Source organism: Psammomys obesus, unplaced genomic scaffold, assembly GCF_907164565.1.
Source record: "Psammomys obesus unplaced genomic scaffold, mPsaObe1.curated_primary_1811, whole genome shotgun sequence".
NCBI classification, from domain to species: Eukaryota; Metazoa; Chordata; class Mammalia; order Rodentia; family Muridae; genus Psammomys; species Psammomys obesus.
In genome coordinates, this window is record NW_026594377.1 from 351,085 (window position 1) to 362,988 (window position 11,904).

General features: G+C 55.9%; 1 protein-coding gene across 1 annotated transcript; it reads left to right on the forward strand.

Annotated features, from left to right (window-relative positions):
* The first annotated feature begins 143 nt into the window (after positions 1–143).
* Positions 144–10,421, forward strand: Kcnn1 (potassium calcium-activated channel subfamily N member 1). Its single transcript, XM_055618809.1, has 9 exons — positions 144–626; positions 924–1,019; positions 1,784–2,202; positions 4,099–4,240; positions 5,946–6,056; positions 7,176–7,303; positions 8,370–8,378; positions 8,594–8,663; positions 9,942–10,421. Exons 1-9 carry the CDS (start codon positions 243–245, stop codon positions 10,185–10,187), a joined length of 1,605 nt encoding a protein of 534 aa, XP_055474784.1. The 5' UTR covers positions 144–242; the 3' UTR covers positions 10,188–10,421.
* The last annotated feature ends 1,483 nt before the right edge of the window (positions 10,422–11,904 follow it).

Below are 11,904 nucleotides of genomic sequence, written 5' to 3' on the forward strand. Positions count from 1 at the left end.
GGCATAGTTTCACGGCATGCCCGTGTCCATGACATCAGAGATGGTGCTGGCTTGCAGCTGGAAAACCCCTTTCCACACAAGCAATGCCTTCAGGATTCTCCGGAGCCTTGGTATGTTCTGGAATGGCCATGGTTGAGGTTCACTCTTTTCTGTTTCCACAGGTCTGTTTGGGAGCCCCGCTGCTGAGCCATGCTGGGCTCCCACAGGCCTGCCACAAGACCAGCCCAGGGAGACAGGAGGCCATGAGTAGCCGCAGCCACAATGGCAGTGTGGGGTGGCCTCTGGGCAGTGGGCCTGGATTCCTGGGCTGGGAGCCTGTGGACCCCGAGGCAGACCGTCCCCTGCAGCTCGCCCAAGTCCCAGGCCTGCAGATGGTGGCCAAGGTTCAGCCTGCCCGGCTGTCACCAGGTGGCTCCAGGGGCCACCCCCAGGAACAGGAAGAAGAAGAGGAAGAGGAGGCCAGGCCCGGCTCTGGGAAGCCTTCCACAGTCAGCCACCGCCTGGGCCACCGAAGGGCCCTCTTTGAGAAGCGTAAACGGCTCAGTGACTATGCACTCATCTTTGGCATGTTTGGGATTGTCGTCATGGTGACAGAAACAGAGCTGTCCTGGGGTGTATACACGAAGGTGTGTCTGATCAGCCTGAGTTTGGGGCCTCAATTGGGCCTCGGGAGCAAGGGTGAGGGACGCAGGAGGGGCATGTGGGAGGGGGCTGCATGCAGCACAGAGTTGCCAAGAGCCGCAGGGGTGTGTGACACAGGGACATTTTCTGGCCACACGTAGCCAGATTGCCTGCATGTGAGTCCAAGGAGCTGGAGTCGGGGAGCCACAGGGACAGACCCTGCTTGGGCAGCGATTGTCCTCACTCAGCTGGTGTCTGGGTGGCAATGCCAGGAACCTACAGCGCCCCCTCTCTGTGTGCAGGAGTCACTGTACTCTTTTGCCCTGAAATGCCTCATCAGCCTGTCCACTGTCATCTTGCTTGGCCTTGTTGTCCTCTACCACGCCCGTGAGATCCAGGTTGGTAGTCACCACTGCTGAGGTGTGACCCAAAACTGGGCAGAGCCTCTGAGATAATGTCCACTCCAACCCTCCCAATGTCCCGACCCCTTGTCTGCTTTCCAGGATCCCGTGTGTATGTATGTTTGTGTTTGAGACAGGGTCTCAGGTAGTACAGGCTGGAAACTACTGATCTTGTCACCATCTCCTGGGGCGGGATAAAAGCTGGTGCCCAGCTAAAACCTGATTTCTCTTCCAGTCAGCCCCTTGATACTGGGTGGGGGCTAGTTGCTCTGACCACAGTGTTCTGACCCAAGGTCGAGGGATGGAGGCTGAGGGAGGCCCAAAGCCACATGGCTCTGCATTGCTGAGAAGTTCCAGAATGGAAATGTTGCTAAGACGAACAGATTCTGGGCTGCAGGGCTGGGGGTCAGACTGAGAGCTAACAGTGATGAGGTCACTGGTTGGCACATGGGCCGTGGAGGAGGTATCACCTTACAGAGTGTGAGACGGCTCCCCTCCCGATGGCAGGAAAGCTGCCTAGGGACTGCCATCGCCGCTGCATCATGAGACAGGGTCAGACCACAGATCTCCGGGCGCAGGACTTCAGGGTCATCCTTGAGTACATAGGAGTCAGGGCCAGCCTGGGCTACATGAGATCCTCTCTCAAAAATGCACAAACAAAAATAATCCTTGTCCAAAATCCCGAGCCAGATGGGCTGAGGCCCGGGCAGGGTTCACACTGTGGACTGACTGTGCTCAGGGAGCCACCCCTCCACCCACAGCTGTTCCTGGTGGACAATGGTGCAGATGACTGGCGCATCGCCATGACGTGGGAGCGCATGTCCCTGATCTCGCTGGAGCTGGCCGTGTGTGCCATCCACCCTGTGCCCGGCCACTACCGCTTCACGTGGACGGCACGGCTGGCCTTCTCACTGGCTCCGTCAGCGGCCGAGGCAGACCTGGACGTGCTTCTGTCCATCCCCATGTTCCTGCGCCTCTACCTGCTGGCTCGCGTGATGCTCCTGCACAGCCGTATCTTCACCGACGCATCCAGCCGCAGCATCGGGGCCCTCAACCGCGTGACCTTCAACACGCGCTTTGTCACCAAGACGCTCATGACCATCTGCCCCGGCACCGTCCTCTTGGTCTTCAGCATCTCCTCCTGGATAGTCGCTGCCTGGACAGTGCGTGTGTGCGAGAGGTGACTGGCCGGGAGCCCAGACCCAGGTCCCCACCTCCCTCCATTCACTGCTAGACAGCCCTCCCATGACCCTGCAGGCGCCTGCAGGATGGGCCTCGGCCCCTCTGGGTGGGCGCTGGGCCATCCCTGCCCGTGTCCTCAGTCTCCATTGTCTCTTGGGAGGCCCATTGCTCAGTCCTTAGCCTTCTCCAGGCCTCCCACACTGGCCTCTGACATTAGCCCAGAAGAAGGGGTCACAGGCTCAGAGCTGCCCTCCGGCCTGGCCCCTTCACTGATAGCCTGCTCTCTTATTTCTGGGAAGCTGGGGTAGAGCTCAGGGCTGGGGCCACTGAGTACAGACTCAAGTTTAATGCTTGCTTTCCCTCCCTCTCTCTGGCCTTCCGGACCCTAGGGCCAGCAAGTGAGTCTACGCTCATCAGAGCTGCCTCCAGCCCCTCCGTCCCCAACCCTCGTGACCCAGCCACCCAGCTTCCTACTCCTGCTGTCCCACCAGCCAAGAATTTAAGATTAGCTGTGAGGGAGGGGAGCTGGCCACCAGGATGGGCCTGGCTGGGAGGAAGGGAAATCCAGAGTCCAGAATTTTTGTCAGCTCTGGGAACCAGGAGTGTCAGGTCACCCATGGCCTGCCTGGGGGTGTGGAGTGAGGAAGGGAATGTTGTCATCCTCCCTCCCCCCGATACCCCAGAGCGGGAGTCTAAGGTCCTCAAGGATCATGGGACTTGCATGGGGTCCCCGGCCTGACTGATCGGAGACAGGTCCAGCTGGGCCTCATTGGTACAGGAATGTCTTAGTGACTATGAGGTCCATCTGCCCTGTGCCTAGTCCGGAAAGGTCATGGTGGGAGACCCGTTCTCTCATCTTTCTGTCTCCTAGGGGCCAGGCTGGCCCTCAGGAACCTCGTGTACCCACTGCTACTCTTGTAGCCCAACCCACTGGTCAGAGCAGGGACTTCAGGGCCCTCCTTGCACTACCCCTGTGAGCTAGGAGCCCAGTAAAGGGATCATCCAGCCTGTCTTAAATACCAGGCCACTGCTGTTTGCCACCTTGCCTTGCTGCGACCCCACAGCCCTATGCCCGCATGTACCCATCCCTGCACCTGGTCACTCCAAAGTACCCATGCATTCTGGCATGGGGGTGACGCCATGCACTAGGGAGGTGGAGGCAGGGTGAGTATCCTTGACTACACAGCAAGCTTGATTCTAGTCTGGGGTACGTGATGCCCAGCCTCAAAAAAACAAAACAAAACAAAACAAAAAAAACATCAAAACTAAGTACAGAAACATCTCTGGAAAGTTAGGGATTGTGGTTAAGAGCCCTCCCCATTGCCTGGGACTCCCCATCAGTCCTGGCCCCGATCGGGGTGCCCAGACCCCACAGCTCTAGTAAGTGAGGCCTCAGGCTGCCTGTCCTGCAGAAACCAAAATCCAGCTCTGCTATCCAGTGCCCTCCCCTCTCCCAAGGCCTCAGGCTAGGGACAGCATGTCCCTCTGTGCCCCTCATCCCACCTCTTTAGCACCCCTCCACTCTCCTTACATCACAGCCACCGCTGGCCTTCTGTTTCCCCCAGCCCTATTTCCTCAGGCCTCGATGGCCATGGTATGGGAAGTTCTTCCTAGTGTCTACCCTCCATGCTTGTCTTACCTATGTGGCTCTGCCTTTGCGCCATCCTTGGTACTGTCATAGGGGTTATAGCATGGGTGTTAGGGGAGATGCTGAAGAACATGGGGGAGGGCATGGTACCCCCATCCCAGCCTACACCAGGCCCTTCATCACTCCCTACCCCCCAGGCCCTCCACATTCTTGGAAAAGTCCTGTCCCCATCCCTAAGGTTGTGATGAGCAAAGGTGATGAGGGCAGCGTGGAATGACCCAACCCTGTCTATCCCCCCAACACCAGGTACCATGACAAGCAGGAAGTGACCAGCAACTTCCTGGGGGCCATGTGGCTCATCTCCATCACCTTCTTGTCCATCGGCTATGGGGACATGGTGCCGCACACCTACTGTGGGAAGGGCGTGTGTTTGCTCACTGGCATTATGGTGAGTGTGCAAGCTGCTGCACGGCCTGCAGACTGGGACCCCACCCGTTGGCTTGTTCTAATGTTGCCAGTGTTGTCCAGTGAGACAACACCCATGCCTAGAGGCCCCAGCTGACCCCACATCTGATTGCAGGGAGCCCGAGTAGCTCTGCACCTCTAAAGGTCTGTAGTGGCTCAAGAAGCCGGGCAGAAAAAGCCTGTTCTCTCTCAGCCTCGGTAGGTGTGGTCCACTTGGGACAGCAAATTCCTTTTCCCCTGCTTGAAGCAACAGTTTTCTCGTCTTTTGTTTGGTTTTTTGAGACAGGGATGTCACTATGTCGCCCTGGCTGGCCCTAAAGTCAGAGATTCTCCTGCCCCTGCCTCCAGGTGCTGGGATTAAAGACATGCTGCTGCCACCAGAGGCCAGGCAACAGCTTCTAAGCCACTGCCCGTTCTGGAAGCCAGACCACCATTCCTGTTGAGGCAAAGCTGTATTGTTGCAGAACTAGGATCAGCAGTCAGGCTGATAGCACACGCCTATCATCCCAGAATTCAGGAAGCTGAGACAGGAGGTGGCAGCTTCCAGGCCAGTTTGGGCTACCATATGAAATGTTATCTCAAAACAGTATGAAACTAAAGGAAAAGTTTCCATCACACAGACCTCAGTCTGCTCTGGCCAAGCCCAGCCCACACATACCTTTCTCCCTAAAAGACTTCATGGCATCTTGGCTAAGTTATCTGGCCAAGTTCCACCTAGGAGAAAGAGAGCAATAAGGTGGGGCCCTGGCCCACTCTCCTGGAGCCCCAGGGTGAAGCCTTCCAGCACAGAAAGGCCTGGAGGGAATACAAAACTACATTCCCTAATGGTCCAGGTCCCTTCCAGAAACTTCTGTGGTTAGTGATAGTTCCTTAATGGACACAGCTTTAGAATTATCAGTCCTTCCAGCAAATTCTAACCAGCAGCTTGAGCCAAGCCCCAGGCCCTCACTGGAGGATTCTAGCAGGAGCCCCACCCTTGAGCCATGCCCCCATTCATTTATTTAGTTAGTTAGCTATTAGTTTGACAATCTAACTATGATCCAGGCAGTCCTCAAACCCCTGAACTCCAGCAATTCTGCTTCTGCCTACTGAATTGCTGGGACTGTTGGCACTGCACCTGCCTGGCTTTTGCTTCCACCTCTCTACCCTCTCCTATCACCCAATGCCCCTTTCTGTGCACAGACAGTCACACTTTTGGCTTTCTCATTTCCAGGAGCCATCATTTTCTCCTTGAATCTGAGGCTTCCCGACCTGGCTTTTTGGGGGGCAGCTCTGGGAGACCCACAGCTGCTCGCATTCCTCTGTGCCTCTGCATGGATGACAGCCCACCTCCATGCCCCATGCACAGGCTATTTGTCCTGACTGTAGCATTCCCTCCAGAATTTTCCAGCAAGTTGCTTTGACCTTGTCAAATGGCTTTTCTCAAAAAGAGGCTTCTGCGTCCTTAAAGGCCCTATCCTGACCAGAATCGAGACAGGCTTATCTGCACTCTGTGCCCACTGTGCCTGGGCTCAGCACCTGCCAACTCCTTCCCCAACCTGCTGGCACCTTTGGGTGTTGGAGGCATCCTGTTAGGCTGTAGCGAAGTCCCCTCCGTCTCTCCCACTGTGGCAGTGGGCCAGGGCATGGGGAGGGCTGCCTGGAAGAGGAGTGCCCCGTGCTGGGCTCTGACCTGTGTCCCCTCACAGGGAGCAGGCTGCACCGCGCTTGTGGTGGCCGTTGTGGCCAGGAAGTTGGAGCTCACCAAGGCGGAGAAACACGTGCACAACTTCATGATGGACACACAGCTCACCAAGCGGGTGAGGCCCCAGCCAGCCTGCAGGGTCCCCCAGCAGCGCAGGCTCAGCGCAGTGTCCACGTGCCCTCAGCTCTCAGAGGGGCAGTGCTCCCATCTCTGGACCTAGCCACTAAGTGCACACCACAAACACTTCACCATTTTGTTTGGTTGCGGTTTTTGTTTGTTTACTTGGTTGGTTGGTTTTGTTTTGTTGTTTGTTTTTGAGACAGGGTTTCTCTGTGTAGCCCTGGCTGTCCTGGGCTGGCCTCTAACTCACAGAAATCCGCCTGCCTCTGCCTCCCAGAGTGCTGGGATCACGGGTGTGCGCCACTGCACCCAACTCTTTGGCATTTGCACACTGCCCTTTCTGTGCTTCAGTTTCCCCGTGTATAAAATGAGTGAATGGCTCAGTCGGCAGTGTTTGCATACCTGTCATCCTGGCACTCGAGCCAGAGGCAGGAGATCAAGGCCAGCCTCAGCTACCTAGTGAGTTTGGAGCTAGTCTTGGTTACATACATAAAACCCTGTAAAACAGTGCTCCTCAACTTTCCGTTTCTCACTCTTTAATGTAGTTCCTCATGTTGTGGTGACCCCAACTATAAATTTGTGTTTGTTAACTGTAATTTTGCTATTGTTATGAATAGTAACTTAAATGTCTGTGTTTTTCATGGTGGTCTTAGATGGCCCCGGGGAAAGGTCCTTTGACCCCCAGAGAGGCCGCACCCCACTTGTTGAGAACCACTGCTGTATGTATGTGCAAAGTTGCAATTTTTTTCTTTTTTTGTTTCTTTGTTCTTTTTTGGTTTTGCAAGACAAGATTTCTGTTTGTAGAAACAGAAATGACTGTCCTGGACTTGCTTTGTGCTTGAACTCACAAAGATCCTCTTGCCTCTGCCTCCCTGAGTGCTAGGATTACAGGCGTGCACCCTGCATGCAGCCCTATTTGGAAAAGTTTCATTTTCAGTATTTGACTGTTCTGTACCCAGGCTGCATAGCTCTGAGTGTGCAGACACACTGTGAGCTCACAGTGCTGTGACTCCTAAACAGGTAGTCCTTGGATTTCCAGAGGTTTCTAGAAAGTGGCAGAAGTTTCAGGTCATCTGATAATGACCCTAAGGAACTGTTCTTTTTTGATCCCTAGGTCAAAAACGCCGCTGCAAACGTTCTCAGGGAGACGTGGCTCATCTACAAACACACCAGGCTAGTGAAGAAGCCAGACAAGGGCCGGGTACGGAAACACCAGCGTAAGTTCCTTCAGGCCATCCATCAGTAAGTCCAGCGCCTTCGCAGCTCCCTTCCTGCACACCGGGCTCCCAGGGAGCCGCAGATGGCGGGCTGATGTAGGCCCCTCCATCACCCCTCCCTAGACCCTCCACCTCTCACTGAGGTTAAACAAGTTTGGATTGTGACCTAGAGAGGCCAAGAGGCACAAGCAGGAGTCCCAGGGTTAGCTGTATGAAGGAGGGTGCAGAGCCCAGGCTGAGGCAGGGAGGTGGGGGGAGGCATCACAAGCTGGGGCAGGTAAAGAGCCCCCACAATGGAACTAGTGCCTCCAGGAACCAAATAAATAAAACCCAAAAAAAGAAATAGTCCTGGGGAAAACACACAGAGGCACATCTGATTTGGGGGTGGGAGTGGAGGAGTCTGAATGTCTCCAGTCCTGGTGGTCCTTGGTGTGAGAGGTGGCCGCCCTTGGTCCTTGCGGGGCTCCCAATGCTGGGTGTGTAAAACATGTCTGTCTGCCATGCTGTCTTTTTTTATTTTTTGCCTGTGGTGCTGTGACACTCAGAGCGTGGCAGGGCTAGAGTGCTGGAACTTAGGAAGCAGGCCACAGCCTGGGAGGGGGAGGAGCTGCAGGAACCCACCAGGGCAGCCTCTCTGTGGGCAACAGCCCTCCCGGGGTCAGGGGCACCACGTTTAATCAGGTTCAAGTCCTGGCCGTTCGCTGACACCATGGCAGGCACCGCGGTCTTCACGTCAGGCTGTTTTTCTAAGCAAGCCTCCCATGGAGGAAAAGTACCTGGCACCTGCCACTCACTCGCTGGCTGTGGGTCCAAAGGCAGTGATGGGCAGCCAGCCAGGACTGCCTGGAAGGCCCTGGGTGCTGGGACACAGGTGGCCTAGGGGCTGGTCTCTCACCTTATGAGACCAGATCCCTGCCCATAGCGGCAGCGATTTCCAGCAGAGCATGGGCCCCTGCAAAGTCCTGGGCGGTCATGGGGGGGCACTGGTGATGGGTGCTGGTGGGCACTTCAGCACATTGCTACATGAGATTAAAATTGCATTGTACTTTTTCTTTCTCTTTCTTTTCCTCTGCTCTGCCGGTTCCTGCCAGGGCTCAGAAGTAAGTCTTGGGGTGACTGGAAGTCTGGGGGTGCATAGTGCTCATGTGAGGGGCATGCCACAGGCGTGTCTCTAGTGAGCAGAGAATGTCTGTCCTATGGGTGGGCCTGTGGCCAGGTTCTTGGGAATGGGCTGATCTGGGCCAGATTGTGTCCTACCCTCAGCCCTGTGGCCTTCTGGAGCCTGACCTGCCCCTGTCCATCCCTCCCCTCCCAGGCTCCGGAGTGTGAAGATTGAACAAGGGAAGGTGAATGATCAGGCCAACACACTGGCTGACCTGGCCAAGGTGAGCATTGTGCAGGACAGGAGGGGAGGACCTGAGGCCCCAGGAACACACAGATAACGTCCAGTCAGAGGAGGCTGGAAACCCAAATCAGTAACTTGGCTCTTCAGTTTACATTCCTGATGAATATTCCGGCATGGAACCACAAATGGAGCTTCTAGCTTCTCCAGAGGCTGACACAGGAGGTCAAAAATAGCCTAGGCTGCAGAGACCCAGCCTTGAATACATATACAGGACCCTAGGCAGGGCCGTACCTCTGAACCACACCACAGCCCCTCACTGGGGGATTTCAGGCAGGGGCTCCACCCCTGAGCCACGGCCCCCAGGCCCTCACTGGAGGATTCTAGGCACTGGCTCCACCAGTCCCATTCTACCCAGTAATATCCTCTGAAGATGTTACATTGTTTTTGAGACTGTGTCCTGTAGCCCAGTCTGGCCTGGAATTCACTGTGTAGCCAAGGACAACTTAGAACTCCTGATCCCCCTATCTCAGTTTGTAGAGTTAAGGGATGTTAGCCAAAGATCATAGTGGTTCATTTCACATCATTCCAGTACTCACATGGCTGTGTAGGATGGCCTGAAGACTATGTCTCAAAAATACATGTAAATACATTAAAATAGTATTTTATACAGCCAAGCTAGGTCTGGAGGCACACAGCTGTAATCCCAGCACTGTGGAGGCAGAGACTGATGAATTTGAGACCAGCCTGGTCTATATAGAGCATTCCAGGCAAGACAAAGTTACGTGGTGGTGCCACAGCTTAATAAATAAATAAAAAGAAAATACCAGTGCTGGAGAGATGGCTCAGAGGTTAGCACTGGCTGCTCTTCCAAAGATCCTGAGTTCAATTCCCGGCAACCACATGGTGGCTCCCAACCATCTGTAATGAGATCTGGCCCTCTTCCGGCCAGCATGCATGCATTCAGGTGGGACACTGTATACATAATAAATACATCTTTAAAAAAATAAATAAAATAAAATACCAGAGAGGCCTCTGAGCCATCTCAAGGCTGGCTACATTGGATGTCTCCAAATGTCACACCCTGCTTTCTCAACAAGTAGGGACAGGTAAGGGATAGCCTGGGCAAAAGTGTGGGTCCCCAAAGGAGGAGCATGACACCTCCTCTAGCCCAGTATTTGTGTTATTTGCTCAGCGCCTCGCACCCTGGCGCCCCCTGCTGGTCACACACCTGGCCAGCTGTTTTTTGAAGAGACTGGTGGCCCTGACTGCCCTTAGCCCTCAGTCCTTAGTCCCTCGCTCTGTCTCTCCGTCTCTGCAGGCACAGAGCGTTGCGTATGAGGTGGTGTCAGAGCTGCAGGCCCAGCAGGAGGAGTTGGAGGCACGCCTGGCTGCCCTGGAGAGCCGCCTGGACGCCCTGGGTGCCTCCCTGCAGGCCCTGCCTGGTCTCATCGCACAAGCCATATGCCCTCTGCCACCGCCCTGGCCCGGGCCTGGGCACCTGGCCCCAGTCACCCAGATCCCAGGAGGCCACTGGCTGTCCACCATGGGGTCAGACTGCAGGTGACGGCCTGCTGGTCACCAGACTGCTTAATCTTGGCCATCATGTGGCCTCGGCTAGCTCCTCCACATTCTGGACTGCCAGACCTCTGGATTTACACGGCTGGGTGGAGTTGAGCCAAGAGGACTGAACTCATTCTCCTGAGGCTGGACCGTGGGATCAGTGCCCCTTGGCTGTCCCAAGCCCTCAGGGCAAGGGCTTGGGGCCCTCACCATTTCTAAGTAAACCAGGAGTCACCGACTCACTTTCTGTTTCCATGGCAGGGGCGCTTGAGCATCGCAGAGGAGGTGGGTGCCCCAGCCTGAGGATTCCTGAGTGGATGGGGACAGGGTGGGAGGTTGCTGCATAGGGTTAGGTGAGTCCCTGTTGGGCACAGGGACTGATACAATGACTTTTCCTCGGGATCTTTCAGACCAGAGTAAGACACAGGGAAGGCAGGCTCAGAGAGGGGGGCCACCTGTCTGCAGCCACAGCAGGGTGTGAGGCGGACAGGCTTCCCAAACAGTGGCCAGATTCTACTTCCCTGATGGCCTGAGGTCACCATGAGGGCACATGGGAGGGTCTGGGAGCAGATGTGGAGGGGGTGAGAAGCCAGGGCCACAGAATAGCAGAGTGGTGGAGGTCCCTCGAGCCTTTGGCTTGCCTGACTGGGATAGGTGGCCAGTCAGGACCAACTCTGGAGCCTTGGTCCTGGCTGCCCCTGATAAGGCCATCAGCCCCCAAGACTTTGGGGGACAGTGGACAGTGGCAGGGTTCCCAGAGGCCCAGCTTGGGGCCACAAGAACTTGTGAGGAGGGCCATGGGCACTTGCCTGGTTCTGGTCCCCTGCTGCTGTGGGGCGTGGCAGGGCCAGTCTCAGGGAGGTGGCCTAACTCAACACCTACACAGATGGTAGGTGCTCAATAAACACTCCCTCCCTCTTGAGCCTGCCCATGAGGACCTGTAAAACATGGCCTCATCCTGTCCCCTCTTAGCCCAGTGTAGCCCCTGGCCACTGGGAGCGAGACTGGGATCCAAACAGGACCAGAAGAAGCAGGCTGCGGTGGCACATGCCTTTCATCCCAACACTTGGAAGGCAAAGGCGAGGATGTTGCTGAGTTCTTTAGCTACACAGTGAGGTTGGGCAGCTTGGGAGACAGAAGTAAACAGGGCTGGAGGTGACCTGGGACTCCTCGGTGGTGAAAGTGTGGAGGACAACATTGTTCTTCAGACTCTGCATGTTTCAAGGTCTGCGCAGGATCTGCGCTGTGTGTTGCGAGGCGGCGCGGGCCTTTTGAGAGTATAAAACGCAGGTGTGGGTCCCCAGGTCGCCTGCTTTGTCCCCACCCTGGTCTGAATAAGCACAGCGCTGAAGCAGGAACTCGGTGGTACAGGGACTTGGCCGAGAGTGCCATGAAGCTGGGCTCCGTCTGCAGCTTCACGCTGGAGCTGCGGGAGGCTGCCTGTGGGGTGGGGGCAGCGGCTGCTGGGCCAGGGGCTGCTCGAGGGGCACTCGTGAGCACCAACCATGTCCAGCGACTCCACGCAGCTGAGACCTGCCTGCTGCCAGGTAAGCTGGCAGAAATGGAGCACCCTTTGCAGTAGACACTCGGGAAGCTGAGGCAGGAGGATTGCCAGCAGTTGAAGGCCAGCCAAAGTTACATGGTGAGAAACAAGCGGTAGGTGTGGCTGAACACGGCTGTCATCCCAACACCACTGAGCTTGAGGGAGGAGGACCAGCAGT